Below are 15178 nucleotides of genomic sequence, written 5' to 3'. Positions count from 1 at the left end.
AACTACACTTAATGTTGTACAACAGCAGGGTCATGCTAACACCTTTGACTTCAATCCTGTTTTTTCCAGTAAAATGGAAAAAAAAAATCTCTATCCTTCTAGTTCTTGGGACAGGTTTTTACTGCAATGGGGAGTGAAAAAAAAATCAATAGCTGCAAAGAGACTTCTGCAAAATCTTTAGCTGTTACATCAGAAAATCATGAAGAAGAAAAATAATGATAGTCCCTGAAAAGTTTCATTAGAGGCTGTTTCTCATTTTCTCAAGCAGCTAAACAGCTAAACATTTTAATAAACTAGGAAAATGAGACTGTAAAACCACAACATCTGACAGGAAATCCCAAGAGCAGGAATCTTTCCTGAAACTAATTTTAACTTGGGTTTTAACATAGATCAGATTTCAAGTGGCAAACGTCCCCTTAAGCTGTCTCTCTGTTCTTGTAGAAATCCTGGTTTCTTTTGTTGGCTCTGAAAAAGCAATTTACTTTCTAGACCATTGTTGTTGGAGGCATAACAGAACTTTCTCATTTCATTCAGTTCTCTGCAGCCCAAGAGATGTCTTGCCCAAGACATCTTCTGATCTCATCAGATTTCTTCATCTTCTCATCAGATTCCTTATGAGGTAAGGCATATTCCATAGAAGTGATAAGGACCGTGTCAGCAACGAAGCCCTGTCTTAGACTGATCCCTCTAAAACTCCCCAAGGATTCAATGCATTTAACATCAGATCCTCAGCTATGCAAATAACAACAGGCTAATTCAGACTGGCTGAGACTGGGATCCAAAGAGGACTTCCAATTTCTGTGCCTTGCTTTTTCCTCAAAGAAGTGTGTCTGCTATATCAGTCTCTTCTCCAGGCACATGAATCACACTGTGCTTTGACTACAAATAGGACAGGCTGATTAATCCAAAGGTTTGATTAAGAAGAGAGGTGACATTTTAAATGGGGAAAAAAAATCCAAATATTGTAGATTTCTATTGCAGACTCTCATTTCTCTGCATGGAAGCATTTTTCATCTGATTGAATAAGTTTAAACCAAGTGATTTGTTTTAGAGCCAGGACTCTGTATGTATGTCTTCCTCTGCATGTCTTCCAACAGGTGGGAGTCTTTACGTTGAACCACATCACTCCTGGCTTCACATAGCTGTGTGAGATAAGTGTTTTTCACTACTTAGAGTGGTCACTGGCATCACTAGTCCCTATCTGTGCTTAGAAAGAATTTCCCGTTCAAAGCCACATTGTGCAAGAGAAGAAAGCAGAGCTCTCTGCTGCTTCACAAGCTGGCTAATGCCTGTAAGAATGGGAAACAGCACCCAGGCCTCTGCTTTCTGTTTCTCCAGAAATTAAAATGTTCATTCATTTCTTGATCCCTCTTTGCTGAGGTGGAAGGACTCTCTGATGCCTTTCTTTTCTTTTAAAACCTGTATGCTCATGCTGTGTGGGAGATGCTGGTGTTTGTTTTTGCGGAAAAACAAGGTGGCCAGCTTTCAGAATGGTAAAGACACAGTGATGCTCCCCCTTGGCACTTAAGCCAAGCAGCAGGGTCTGTCACATCATAAGCATCAAAGCTGAGCAGCTCTTTGGAGAAAGGGCATTTATCCTTTCATCTAGAGATTACAAGAATCTTTCACAGACCCCAGCAGTATGTTTTGAAATATTCTTTAAAGAGAGATACCTGTTTGTGCCATTACTGGCATTGAAAACAGCCTGCTTGCCTTCCAGCCTTCCAAGAAACATCCTCCACTAACCATTTAACCGTATGTACACAGAAAAAATGTCACCAGTGTTCATTCCCTGGTGATCAGGATTGCCCAGGTGTTATGCCAAGCATTGCACTGAAAAAGAGACTCTGCAAAAGTGCACTGAAATAAGTCATAACCTATCTGGGTCTGCTCCTTTTCCTTATTGCACCCAGCAAGGATTTGTGGAGAGTGGGTGGGGGGAAGGGAAAAAGATGTTCTTAACATCGAGAGGAAAAAGATGCTCTTAGCATCTAGAGAAAAGCAATGCAAAGATATGAAAGCTTTTTGTCTTGCTGTTTCCATTTTTTCAGGACTTTTTTTTTTTTTCGGTCAGGGGCACAGGAAAGATTATAAAGCTGTAACCTCTAATCCGCTCCTGAATGTTCCTTCTCCATCTCTTCCTTTCTCCTCTCTTTCAGGCAATTCTAATCCTTTATGTCTCTTCTCTCGCAGGTAAGAGTTGGAGTCTAATCTCTAACGACAGGTTGGTAATTAGAGCAAAAGATTATCCTGACCCCATATCAAGAAGATAAAAAGGGAAAGGAATAATGCAGGGCTATAAAAGAGCAAGCCTTCAATATTCAGTGCAGGAACCATCTTCCTCTCTGCCTCTCTCCTCTTATCCCATCTCCCCACATCCTACATCCTCCCCTCTGCCCCATCAGAGCAAGTTTTCTGATTCTTTTTTTTCTTCCTGTCCATGGTCCCTGTGCTTTTCCAGACTATTTCAGCACAAAAATGGCCACATTCTTCTTCCATGTACAGTGGTCAGAATCGGACTCAGACTAAACAGACGGTCAGCCAAGGGAATGTGGCTGGGAACAGTTGGCAATGGGGGATGCACAGGCGGAGAAGAAGATGGCCTGCTCAGACAGGCTGGAGCAAGGACACGCTATCAGTGACACTCAGTCAAGTACGGGTACCCCTACTCAGGGCTTTTCTAGTGCAGAAAGGTGAATCTACAGCCCAGAGAAGCAGGCCCCCATCTCTATCCAGATGCTCAACCCTTGCTTTGTTTAAAAAGGTGTACTACTCTTAGCCCTTGTAAGCATCCCAACAGAGAAGGAAAGCTATATGCATGTGCCCAGTCCATGTTATTAATCTTTGACACAGATCTCTCTTGTCTTGTGTCACTAGTACTCAGCAAAGACCAAAAAAAAAATCACACTGCCCCAAGGCCATCATCACAAAAGAGAAGTTGGGAGCACCAAGCTTATTCTGTGTTCCACCCTCTAAACGCCCAAGGTGAATGGAGATCAGCAGGAGACCGTTGCTGAGACTGAGGCATCACCAGTGAAGAGGTTGCAAGCACCAGGAGGTGTCCGGATAGAGGTGGCAGTGAAGTGATCGAAACCTGCTGGGGAGAGAGTGAAAGACGGTCTGGTAACAGTTCTTACCACAGCGCCAAGCAGGACAGTTAAGGGCTTTGTCCCTCATATCTCATCCTACATCAGCTGCTCACCTTGCACTGCAGTGTGCAAGGACTCACTGCACATCTCTACCAGATGTCTCATCTGGGCAAAGCTGAGCAGCCAGGCCTAAGTCTAGCACCTGGGTCCATCCCTGGCATATGTAGCCCAAGCCAGTGGTTCATGCTCATCACAAGCAATTAGAGAGGCACTGCAGCAACACATGCTGCATGGTTCCCTTAATGCTCTTTTCATTGCCTCAGTGCTTTCCGCCCCTGCCATCTCCAGCCAGCAACTTCCCACTAGTTCTCTGCACATAGTAACTTCAGGCTTACTCGCTCAATGCAGAGAAGATAAATCAAAGAACATATTTGTTTGCAGTCAGCAAATCTTCTTTTTACTTCGGTTTTCTCAGAAAAAAAAATCCTGAGTTCAAAAAAACATTTCAGTACCTATCTCACAGGGTAGAAGTTAGCTTGTTCAGCCTCAAAATGTGAAGTAAAAGAGCTAAATACATAGCTTTGGAACTGTCCAAATAGAATGTTCTGATCGCCCTTTTTTCCCAGTCATCCAAAAATGCTTGCAAAGTTTATAAGCATTTGCAAGCAGCTTAAAGCTGTGCCTTTACTTTGTGAGCCATGTGACTGCAAGATTTCTGTCCACCGTTCTGGACTTCTTGCGTCCCATTTGGCTGCCTCCCACTCCCAGCCTCTTGGCTGATGGCTCAAAACATAGCAGTTCCCCGAGCACTCATGCCCCATACCTTGAGGGATCCTCCTGGGGTGAGAAGGGGCCACTGAGTTCAATAACATTGAGCTTGTTCTCAAAGACACCATAGCTGAGGGTGACCTGCAAAAAGGGGTGGGGAAGAGGGAGCAGGTATGGTGACATGATGAGTTTAGGCGCAAGGAACCTGCTATGTGCTACAGAAGCTCCCATCCTGTTCTTTTTCTGTTGACTTGGCCTCTACCTGTCTCTCTTTCGTCTCATGATGGTCCACCATGCCAGTCCTTTGTCCTCTCTAAGACCCCACACACCTTGTTATCTCCCGCAGTGAGGGAGACATGGTACAAAGCCTCTTTCCCAAGTACACAGCAGCTCTCCTTGTTCTGATGTCATGTTCCCCTAAGCACCATCCTCTCCGCAATTCTCCCTTCATTTCTCAAAAAACCACTCCCCACCACCAATCCAGGATGCACTGTGACTGGACACTGTGGTGATAGCAAAGTCTGCCCCTTCCTTCAGGGAATCATTTTTAAGGAGGCCTGAGGAAAGAGCAGGCAATTGATTCAATCTGCATTAGTGCCCCCAACGGTGCCAAATGTCCCCTACTCCATCTCTCCTTCTTCACACACCTCTCTCTTGCTCTATCCCCCTGCTCACCTGCTGTGTGAGTTGAGTCGAGGGGATGAGTTGCAAGTTTTCCAGGTGAGAATGGAAAAGTGAATTGGACAACAGCTGCCCACCGACTTTGCACTCAATGATGTAACCCATGGTGCAGTCATCTGGCAAGCGAATGAGTTCTGAGGTGCTCAGGAAGTTCCTGCCACTGGAAGAGAGCATGGCTGTTTGGGTTAGGAAAGGATGGAGGGATATACAGGCATCCCTTTTGCCAGAGATATGTAAGGAACCACAGTAAATATTGGAAATATGCAATAAGGCCTTGAGTCCTATCTGCAAAGAAGTGGGGATGTGTTTGCTCTTCAACCACCCCCAACCATGTGGTCCCAGCAGTTGTCCAGTGCTGTGCCTGATACCTATCCAAGTGCCCAGTCAGCTGATTCAGAGAGCTGACAGTTTTCCAGATTAGCTTTCTGCATGTTTCTGCATATTGGTGAGCTGCATGGATTCAGTGACGGTTCTGACGAGCTAGTCCAAGGGAAGCAGTGGTACCACATGGCCGGAATGAGGAGAGTACAGCGAACAGGGAACAGTCAGTTTCAGCAGGAATTATCCATCCACTGGCTGCACTGTGATGTAACACCACACTCTTGGCCAAGGTTTAATGACATGATAAATACAGCATTAAAGCTCCTTCAACTGGAAACAGCCACATAGCACAAAGCAGTGTCTCCTGTAACACCCCTCAGGTAGTTCTAATATGTTCAGACCTTTCTAATACAGTAGTGACAGACTTTATGCCAGGTTAGGAATTATCTATTCATGCCACTTTAATTTTATCCTGGATCAGAGACCATCTTCCTGTCTGGGCCTAGCATAGACTGTATATCATGGGCTTCAGCTAAACCAATGCAAGCAGGATGATGAGCCACCTGGTCTGGATCAGATCTGTCTTTCTGGGTATGCACAGATCCAATTAAGGGTGGAATAGCCATTGCCTATGGGTGTATGCGCTTCTGGCCTATGTGATATGACCTAGACATCCTAGAAAACATCAATAATTGTAGGCTGGGCTATCAGAAGATAACAGGCTTATTTCTGTTCTCCATGCACAATGGAGCACTGTCTCCAAGACAGTAGAGACTGGAATAAACTGCCAAGATTTTGGGATGGGGGAATTGGGAAACCAGCTGAAGAGGGAGAAAGGGGAGGGTATGGTTCAAGGAAGCACAATAAGAGGAAAGGAAATAGGCAGATAGGGAAAGTACTTAGTAAACAGTTAGGGGGCTGAAAGAAATGGGAAGGATTGTGGGGGCATAATCAAAGCTGAGAGGAGTTGAGGAAGAGGCAGTATGTGATCTTGTCATCATGTTTGCTAACATGCCTTCTCTTGCCTGCTTTTAATAAGGTCACAGACCTACCCAGTACATCATTCCTCAGGTCCCACATGCTTGTAGATGTGCAGCACGTGGCACTCTTACACTTCCAAATACCACATACACAACTCCAGGTCTTGCTGACAGAAATTTTTGTGCATCCATGTTCCTTTTCCCCAGGGGTTCACATACCCCCAAAAGTATGGCTCACCTGGCCCAAGGCACCATCTTGCTCGCCAACTTGCGACTGATGCAGAACCCAGCCCCTCCTGTGGCAAACCAGAAACGCACAGATTTCTGGAGAGAAACAGCAGACATCCTCAATGGCAGTGGCTTAAACAATACCATACTCCCTGAGATGGAAATGCTAGAAAAAAAGCTTTGATGCAGAGATAAACAGAATCCTATTGTCATCCTCCTAACTGCTGCCCGGAATGAGGTCTTGCTGGTAGTATAACACAGATTTTGACTTTCTAACATGACTGGGAAGCCAGGATAACCAGGCCTGCTAATACAGCACTGCAGTTCCCCTCTCAGCCAAAGGCAAAAAGAGTAAGCAAAGGTGGGCCGCTGGCCAAATAATGTCACTTGTGCTAAAGGCTAATTGGATATCCAGGCTTAACTGTGCCAACTTGCAAAAGCAGAGGCAGCCAAGTCCCTGGTGGCAGCACCAGGTGGGCCACCCAGTGCAGACTTGTCCCCTTGCAGATGAGTACCCAAAGGCACAGCAGCAGCATGGGCTATCATTTGCCATCCTCTGTGTGGGTACCATCAATGTTTTGATATTCAGACAAGACCAGCAAGTTTTCAGCTGGTGCCTGTGGCTCTTTGGACCTTCATCATAGTTCAGCTACAGTCAATGAACCAAAGCATTAAAAAAATCCCCTCCCTCTCCGTCACAAGCCATAGGCCATACCGTCTTGTTGTTAGGCAGCGTTTCAGAGGCATGAATGGGTCGGTTCAGGCTGGGTTTCCCTAGGTAGACATCCCACGTTGCAGAGTAGGTAGACAAGAGTTTCAGAAGGGCCTGAGTGTTCAAATAGTTGTCATCATCCAAGTGGCAAAACCAGCTGGAAGGAGATGGCAATGAAGACACAAGAGGGTTTCAATAAACAGGGTGCCACTTTCTCTTACATTCTGACTGACTTGACTTCAAAATGCCTGGGATTACACACATGCTTAGTGCCTGACTTCCTCATTTCCTATGGGAACAGGTCCCCAACAGGGGTAAAATGTCATCCTCCCTCCCCACCCGGCCTCATGCTGATACTTTTCCTCAGCAAATGGTTGCCTGCCAAGTAGCCTTCCTCATGGAGCTCATGTCCACATAGACTCACAGCCATGCCACCCCAGCAGCTCATGGCAGCCCCGGCTCACCTCTGGCTGCTGGCCAGAAATGCATCAAACTCTGCAGCCATCTTGCAGGAGAGGGCAAGGTGGCTATGCTCAGCAGAGCAGTTGGTGAACACCACATGGTCACCTGCAAGGAGAGAGAAGGCTATCACTCAGGCTTGACCCACTTCATGTGGTCCTGTAGAGAAAAAAAAACATTCAGCGGGAGGGAAGGGGAGTTTGTTCAAGGCCAGTCTCCTCACAGACCCCTGAATAAGCATCCAGGCACACTATCATGTGAGTTCCTTCTGCACATTCAGCTCTTCACTTCACAAACCCCAGGCTGTTCACTCCATGCAAGTCCTACTCTGAAGATTACACCTTGCTCTTTTGCTTGTTCTTTGCTTGTTCATTGCTACACTCCAGCCCATGATTTGCACAGTGGTGAAGAGTCTAATCTTCAGTTTATCAGTCTACTTTTTTCCACTACCATCACTGTACCTCGTAAAGACATGAGCCTTCTCTTCTCTAGGAGCTGATACCAAGAGAAAGTGAAGCATCTTGCCCAAGGCTGCAACCTGGCTTTGCCAAACTGCCTGTCCAACATACTTCTACCTCGAGCACTGCTAGAGAGGATATAGGGACTGTAGGATTTTCTCCAAGGCTGCTTGTACAGAGTGACTTTTGCCTGTGGACATTTTAAGGCAGATGGTCTCCTACCTTGAGTCAGGCATGTGCCCTGAGGGAGCCAAACCACAGAAAATCATTACTGCTCAAGCTGGTGGGCCCTCCCATGGGATGTGGCAAAGCAGCTCTTCTCCATCATGCAGAGCTGGCATGACAGAGACAGCCTTCATGAAGGACCCCCTCCATAGGTCATGAAAGTTAAAAGGCTGAAGGTAAGAAGAAGGACATGATGTAATAGGAAAGGTTATTACCCATTCTCCTTTTCAGGGCTTCATCTTCTTCATCAGTGAAGACATATGTCTGGGGAAGTGAGAGAAGGAGGTTACTCTGAGGCCAGGAGCTGGAGCTGTTCCTGGATGCTCATCCACACTTCTCCTCAGCCAGACACTCCACACATGCATGCTGTGATAGCCCCTTTCCCATCCCCACACCAACTCCTGATGCCAAGCTCTCTTCCAGGTGCTGGACAGCAGTCGGATGCCCCATTCCGGCCAAAAGATGGCTGGCTGCCTCACTGTGCTGGCCCTCTTCTCACTTTCACAGTTAATTAATCCTCTTAGAGCCACATGCTCTGCTCGCAGGATGTGCAAGCAGACCCCCACAATGTCCCTATTGCCCTCCTATTGCTTCAAGCTGCTTCAAGTGGAGCTCATCTAGGTCATGAGTGAAGGGCAGACACAAGGCAGCTTGGTCGCCCCTTCAGCGTTTGTCAGGGCTCTCCCACTAAAGGCACTGGGGGTGTGCTGGTCAGCCCTGAGTGAGACAGCAGGGAGAGAAGCTTTACTTGCTCCTGGACAGCCCCAAAAGTTGATCCAGCACACAAGGGCCTGCCATGAGGAGAAGGCCAGGGCCTCCTTTGTCACAGCAAACGAACCCGCTGCCCTGAGGCAGCACCACCTGTGCTTGTGTCACTTTGTTTTTCCTGGAGGTCTGATGCCTTGGGACAAGGGGACCTGTAACACTGAAAGGGGGTGTGAAGGAGACCGGCTTTGGTTGTGGTTGTAGAAAAATGAAAGCATTGTGGTCAGAGGCAGCTCGGGTTAAAAGGAGAACATCTGTTTGTGTGTTAAGTGTGTACAGCCCCCTGTTGCTTCCCTGCCACCTCCTTTTCCTCAGCCCTCCAGGCCCCTCTAATCCCTCTTACTGCCATTATGTGGCAGATCTCCCCCTGCTCAGGGCCAGGCAGGGATCAGAGCTGAGGGAGAAAAGCTCCCCTCAGGCAGAAAATGAGCTTTTACAAAATCAAAAAGGAGTCACAAGCCTTAAACTGCCTCTTCACCAGCTGCCCACAGGCTGGTTAAACACAGCACCTGGGCAGGGACAAAAGAGAAGAGGCAGACAGATGACAGCTCGCAGGAGCTGTCATTGTGCCAGAAGGCTCTGACAAAGAGACAAGTCCTTCCCTCCTCATCTCCGGACATCTATCTGGAGCATTCAGGTTGATAGATGTGCTCTCATCAGGAAGGTGCCAGAAAATAAACTCTCCAAACACAAAAGGAAGGTAATGAAGGACCACCAGAGACCACCTGGCTCCGAAAGGCATGGCAGCACCAGAATTAAGAGGATGCCAAACGCCTGATTTGCAGTGATTTGGTGAACTACCCTCCAGCAGCTGAATGGCAATAACTGACTGCGCGTGCCTCCCTACCCCACTCCAGATCTTTTATTTTAAGCCACTTTCAAGGTGATCACGAGAAAGGAAGCAATTAGCTAAGTCTCAGGTAAAGCAGTCATTCTGGATCATGTGACTATAACTTAATGTTCAGGCAAGGTAGGAATTCTCAGCGACATGTGATTTTCCTTGAGAGTATATCAAAGACAGAAAGTTCTGCTATGAAAAAATATTTCATCTAAAGAAAAAAAATCTGAAACTATTGAAATATTCTGACACTAAAAAAAAACAATGAAATAGTGCTGCTTGAAATGACTTGCTTAAAAATATAACACCAAGTAGAAAATATGTACATAATATCAACATATTTGAATTGATCTGAAGTAGTAACATTTCTCTTTTCTCAGATTTTCTATTTGTGAAAATCTTTGGAGTTTCCCACTTTCTTCTTGATGTGAGATGGAAAACGTTTTTTTGGGGAGACACCTTACATGTTTCTGCAGAAAATCAAGGATGGAGGAGCATTGTCACCATGAGGAACACCAGAATCTCCAAAAGAAATGTAGAGGAAGGCATGTGCCGAGGCGGAGGCAAATCTACCTTCTCCATCTCCCCTGAACTCTCATTTCCCAGCCTTACACCTGGCTACACTACTCCAGAAGTGCAGGAATGAGTCCCTGCCTCTGTCCTAAAGGAGAGTGCAACAGCACAGACATCTGCATGTGTCCTCTTTTCTCCATCCCTTGTGCTTCTGAGAGCAGAGAACCGGGAACAAAGCTGCTGCCAGCATCCAAGCCACTGTCACGGTACCCCCCATCAAAGCCACGCAGGATGGATGGGATGGGAGAGCAAGAGGAGGGGTCCTACAAAAAATCTGTAAGAGATTCAGAAGGTCGCTCTGTGCACACAGACTTACTGTCCCTGCTGGGGGCATGAGTGCAGGGGTGTCTCTGCAGGCAAGTGGGGTGGATAAAATCAGCCTCCCCATCATGTGCTCTGTTCAGTGCTTCACCAGACTCTCGGTGGGTCCATGCGTGGTCTCCCACAGCACCTCTCATCATGGTGCTTCAGTGCTCAGGGCTACCTGCAAGCTCATTTCGGCAGATTGCTCATGGTGTAGCCATTCAGCCACAGCTTCACGCTCCCTTCCTGCCTAGTATCCCCCAGGACAATTCCTCCTGCCTCTGCAGAGGAGAATCACAGGGCCCAGCTCTCCCATGTGCATGGAGCTGGCCAGGACAGGCATAACTTTTGCTTCAGGGAGCTGATTCAGGCCTGAGGAGTGGTGCCAAGTGGAAGGCATCCCCCAGTCTGGAAGAGATGAGCTGAGGCAGCTGAGTTGGAGGGAACGCCTGACAGATGGCCAGTGATACCACAAACCTGAAGCCACTGGTGTCGCACAGCCTTGCCTGGCAGCTCTCTATGAACAGGAGTGCCCATGTAATGCTAAACACTGGGCTTTGAGGCCTGCTCAGCCTAATTTAGGAGTATAGCCTAACAAAGAAAAATTAGGAAAAGGAAATAAATATGTGGAATCTGGCAGCCCAGGGCCACATGCATCTCCCAAGATCCCAGGATATCCCTTCTCAGGCAGAAACAGCCTTCAAAATGCAATCACATCGGCAGATTTGAATTACAGCTGGGCAGGAAACTGTTCCCCTGCCTGGAAACATGTTTAACATTCGAAATCTCCACTGTGTTTACAGCCCTGAAAATGCAAAAAAAAAAAAAAAAGGGTGCTTCAAAGGCTTCAAAGGTTTCATTTCAATCAGTTGCATGTTCGGGTTTCTAAAAGGAGAGGGGTTCTAAAATGCCATTTCCGACCAGAAATTTAGACCTTTTTGTCTCAAAATTACAGGGCTAAGAATCATAGAATCATAGATTGGTTGAGGTTGGAAGGGACCTCTAGAGATCATCTAGTCCAACCCCTCTGCTCCAGTGGGGACACCTAGAGCACGTGGCACAGAGTGGCATCCAGGCAGGTTTTGAAGATCTCCAGAGAAGGAGACTCCACAACCTCTCTGGGCAGCCTGTTCCAGGGCTCTATCACTCTAAAGAAGTTCTTCATATAGAGATGGAATTTCTGTGACAAAAAGCTTTTCAGCAGAGCAGTCATCAAAACCAATACTTACATTTATATGAAGCCTTTCCTAGTGAAAAGTCCAGGATATTGAAATATCCTCCTTATCAAGGTTCAGTGGAAAGTTTCTCATGGAGTAGTCCTCAAGAAACAGAGTATAGTCCAGCATCTAGTGAAAAGCACCCATCCATATTTCCCTGTCCCTGTTCCTATCTCTCTCTCACAGTATACCTGACTGAGTCCAATATGTAGGACTCTTAATTGAACCCCTGGGCTCTATTCTGACTGTAAAGATCCCAGCTAGTCCTGCCCCCTGTTACAGCCACCTACGCCTGGCTTTTGAGGTCCAGGTTTCTTCCTCTGGGAGGACACTATGCAGATTCCAGCATCAGATACACAGCCAGATGCTAAAACGTCCCATCTGGCCACCTGCATAGAAGGCTCCACTGGATCAACAGCCGAGATAACAAGATTTTTTTTTTTTAAGAGTTTCCATCTTGATTTTTCAAAATTTAAAACTTTCCCACCTTCAAAAAAAAAAACCCTCCGGCAGTTTATTACAACAAAAAATGAAGGCTTTTATCTCTCATCTACCTCTCATTACCCATTCCTGGTCCTACGCTGAAGGCCATATAGAAAAGGAAAAAAAAGACAGAAAAAGAAATCAAGAAAACTTGAAAGTGAAAAAAGAGGAAAATACTGAATTTTCAGTAAAATTTGATATGAATGAAATAGCTGTATTTAAAAATGACTAATTCTCCTGTTTTATGCTCCCCTTCCAATTTTCCTGCTCAGACTGTGAATCTTTCCTACACAAAGTTTGTCTGCCATATATCCCACACACAGCGGGTCAGATGAGTTTGAGGAACTGCTAATTCTTGTCGTTAGCAGGATAGCCAGATGTATGTTTGTCAAATGCATTAGGGAAAGGTGAACTGCCTCTTGCAACCCACTCCAAGTAGCCCAGTCTCAATATCTTAGTGCCAATGCTCAGCCTATCCCAAAGTACAGCTACACAGTGGAGTTTAGTTTCTCCAGAGCCATCGGGCTGAGGGCAGGCAAAAGCAGACACGAGAAGTGCATCTTGAGGAGGAAGTAGGGTACCTCAGATCCTAACATGATCACACATACAGAAGTAGAAGCGTGCTCAAAATAGGACACAACTTCCTGCAGCAACCACAGCAGACCAAACAGTTGCAGCACCATTAAGTGGAAAACCACCCTTACCCAGAAAACCCTGCATAACTTCACTCTTCAACCCCATACTTCCTCCCCCATCTCCCATCCTTACTGAGGCCTTAATTTATCTATTAGCCACATGTTACACACAGGCAGAAACAACAAAACCTTTTGGGACAGCCACAGGATTTCTTTTTCATTCTTGAAGAGCAGCTCTGCAAAGGAGTGGAGGCAAGGAAGAGAAGTACTATTTCCTCCGAGGTCCCGAGGTTAGGATTAGGCCCTGATGGAAAAGCGGAGTTTCTAGCCCAGACCTCTGATCCCTAGCCAGCTGGGCTGCTAGGGAGCCTGGATCCTGCATCAGCGCACAGACATGAAAGCCCTTCTTAAGTGCAAGGAAGCAGAGCCCAGGCAACAGGGGACACTTCTGCCAGCCTGCGCAACACCACCAGTCACGTATACACATGCCCTACACCAGTTTTCTAGCAGAAAGCAGAACTTTCCAACCTCTCCTTATCAAAGGGAGAAAACATCAGGGCTCAGTTTAAAAAAAAAAATCAGGTGTATGCACACATCATTTCAAGACAGTGCACAAAAGGTGCTCTGCCGAGAAACCAAGGGATTGATTATGCTGCTATGCACAGGAGTTAATAAGGCTGCAAACCCCTCTCCTGCACACCCATTCCGTTCGGTGACTTCCCCTCACGCCCACGTCCTGCAGCCTCCGCTCTCCTATGTGCTGCACTACACCACTCCGGGGCAAACTGTGCCCAGGCGCAACGCAAGCATCATGGTCTATGTCTGCGGAGAGCCACTCATCTTGAAACCTTACAAATGCATGTTTCTTGGAAGCAGACAGCCACCATTTCACACAGAGGCAGACAGGTCTGTGCTATCACATTGGTATGGCCCAGGCAATGCCTTCTGATGGTCCTTCTCTTGAATCAGTGGTGGGTAGCATCCACCTTTCAATGTGAACAAAAGTGAAAGTTGGGGGAAAGAAAGTACTTGAGGGATCAGCAATGTCCACTCTCCACTTCCTTTGGCCTTTACCCTTCCCCACAGACATCCTGTCTTTGTTCTGTACCAAATATCCCCCCACTTGTCCAGATCCACACACTCACTTGTTCACTTGCCCGGGATATCCATGTGTCCAGGAGCAGCTCCATCCTGTTCTGGTGAAATCTCTTGGTTGTCTTCACAGCTATGAAAATGTCCTCAAGCTTTGGGCTTCCCCCAGTCCCATATTCATCCTGAGGATAGGCTTGCAAGTCCTGCCTCCTGCCACCACCTCCCGTGACATCCTGTGGGCTCACTTTGGCCCGTTGCTCTGAATTCTCTGATGTCCTTTCTCCGAGTCCAAGGTACTGGGCTGTTTCTTGAGCCCCATGGTGCCTTACAGAAAGCAGAGCCATGCTGACAAGCAAAACAGTGGCTCCAGACAGACCACGGATGAGCCGGCGGCCCATGGCTCCTGAACTATTCCGGCTTTAGATGGAAGCCTATCAGACAAGGACAATTTCTGCCTCTGCCTCCATGTGAATCCATCCACTCTTATTTAAGCCGCTGACAGAGCAAGACAAGCTCAGAGTGAAGTCCATATTCGATGCAGCCATGGAATGGGACAGGTTTGGATCAAAAAGTGAAAAAAAAAATCACGGAGATGCAAGGACCAAGCCAAAGAGACAACAGCCCTTGAGGATAGAGGTGGAGGTGGGGATCTCTACAGACCAAGGAGACTTGATTACCCAACGAGGCAGGGACAGGAAACAGGCAAATAATCCAAGGCAACAGCCAGGCAGCTGGCATAGCCTGCCATGTGGGAAGCGAGCATTCCCAATCCTGCTGGAGATGCAGAGAGTCCCACTCTAGGGGTAGAAAGCAGAAGTAAAAGAGACTGGCGCCATCAGCAAGAAGTCTGGACCGAAGCCACCCGGTCCCCAGCAGCCGCCAGCCGACGCATCCCCGCCGGAGCTGGAGGCAAACGTGTGGAGCGGGCGGCAGGGCCGCAGGGCCGGGACCAGGCGCCACGCGATGCGCGGCGCTGCCTCCCACCTGCTCCCTCGGTGCCGCTTGCCCTTGCTGGCTGCCAGCCCCGGCCCTGGTCCCGCCTCCGGGCATGGGGCGGAGCGCCCGCCCCTGGGGAGGAAGAGGATGGAGAGAGGGAGATGGACGAAGAAGGGGGGTGCCTCTGAGTCCGAAAGTGGGCTGGTTGCATCTGCAGTGCTAGGGCAGCCATCCCCAGGCAGGGAGCCCTGCGGTGTGACAAGGAGGCTGATCTGCAAAGACAAACCTGTTGCACAGTTGTGGCTCAGTCTATGGGTGCAAGAGGGGTTTCCTGCCTTGCACGGGAGGCAGGACGTGGGTACAAACCCTGCGCAGCCCTTTTGTTGGTACATAGAAAAGAGAGGGTGGAGCTGGA

General features: G+C 47.6%; 1 protein-coding gene across 2 annotated transcripts; it reads right to left on the bottom strand.

The window, feature by feature from the left end:
- Positions 1-3015: 3015 nt before the first annotated feature.
- Positions 3016-14535, bottom strand: MFNG (MFNG O-fucosylpeptide 3-beta-N-acetylglucosaminyltransferase). 2 transcript variants are annotated; one of them, XM_010224138.2, is made up of 8 exons: positions 13881-14535; positions 8137-8185; positions 7244-7346; positions 6783-6936; positions 6078-6163; positions 4533-4698; positions 3913-3998; positions 3016-3097 (listed from the first exon to the last, which is right to left on the bottom strand). In XM_010224138.2, exons 1-8 carry the CDS (start codon positions 14223-14225, stop codon positions 3028-3030), a joined length of 1059 nt encoding a protein of 352 aa, XP_010222440.2. In that variant the 5' UTR covers positions 14226-14535; the 3' UTR covers positions 3016-3027. The 2 variants fall into 2 exon arrangements, with proteins under 2 accessions (XP_010222440.2, XP_010222439.2); XM_010224137.2 differs by having other exon boundaries at positions 3016-3094.
- Positions 14536-15178: the final 643 nt, after the last annotated feature.

Source organism: Tinamus guttatus, unplaced genomic scaffold, assembly GCF_059628265.1.
Source record: "Tinamus guttatus ecotype Peru unplaced genomic scaffold, ASM5962826v1 Tinamus_guttatus_pri_ptg000439l, whole genome shotgun sequence".
Lineage (NCBI taxonomy): Eukaryota > Metazoa > Chordata > Aves > Tinamiformes > Tinamidae > Tinamus > Tinamus guttatus.
Note: the sequence above shows the minus strand (reverse complement) of the source record. Positions and strands in the feature narration are given on the sequence as shown.

Excerpts from the sequence above, each read along its gene's own strand:
- MFNG (XM_010224138.2), bottom strand. The coding sequence starts at position 14,225 with ATGGGCCGCCGGCTCATCCGTGGTCTGTCTGGAGCCACTGTTTTGCTT. Across the intron at positions 6,937-7,243 it reads TTTCTGGCCAGCAGCCAGAG|CTGGTTTTGCCACTTGGATG; the intron begins GTGAGCCGGGGC and ends ATCTCCTTCCAG. Across the intron at positions 3,999-4,532 it reads CGACTCAACTCACACAGCAG|GTCACCCTCAGCTATGGTGT; the intron begins GTGAGCAGGGGG and ends CCCTTTTTGCAG.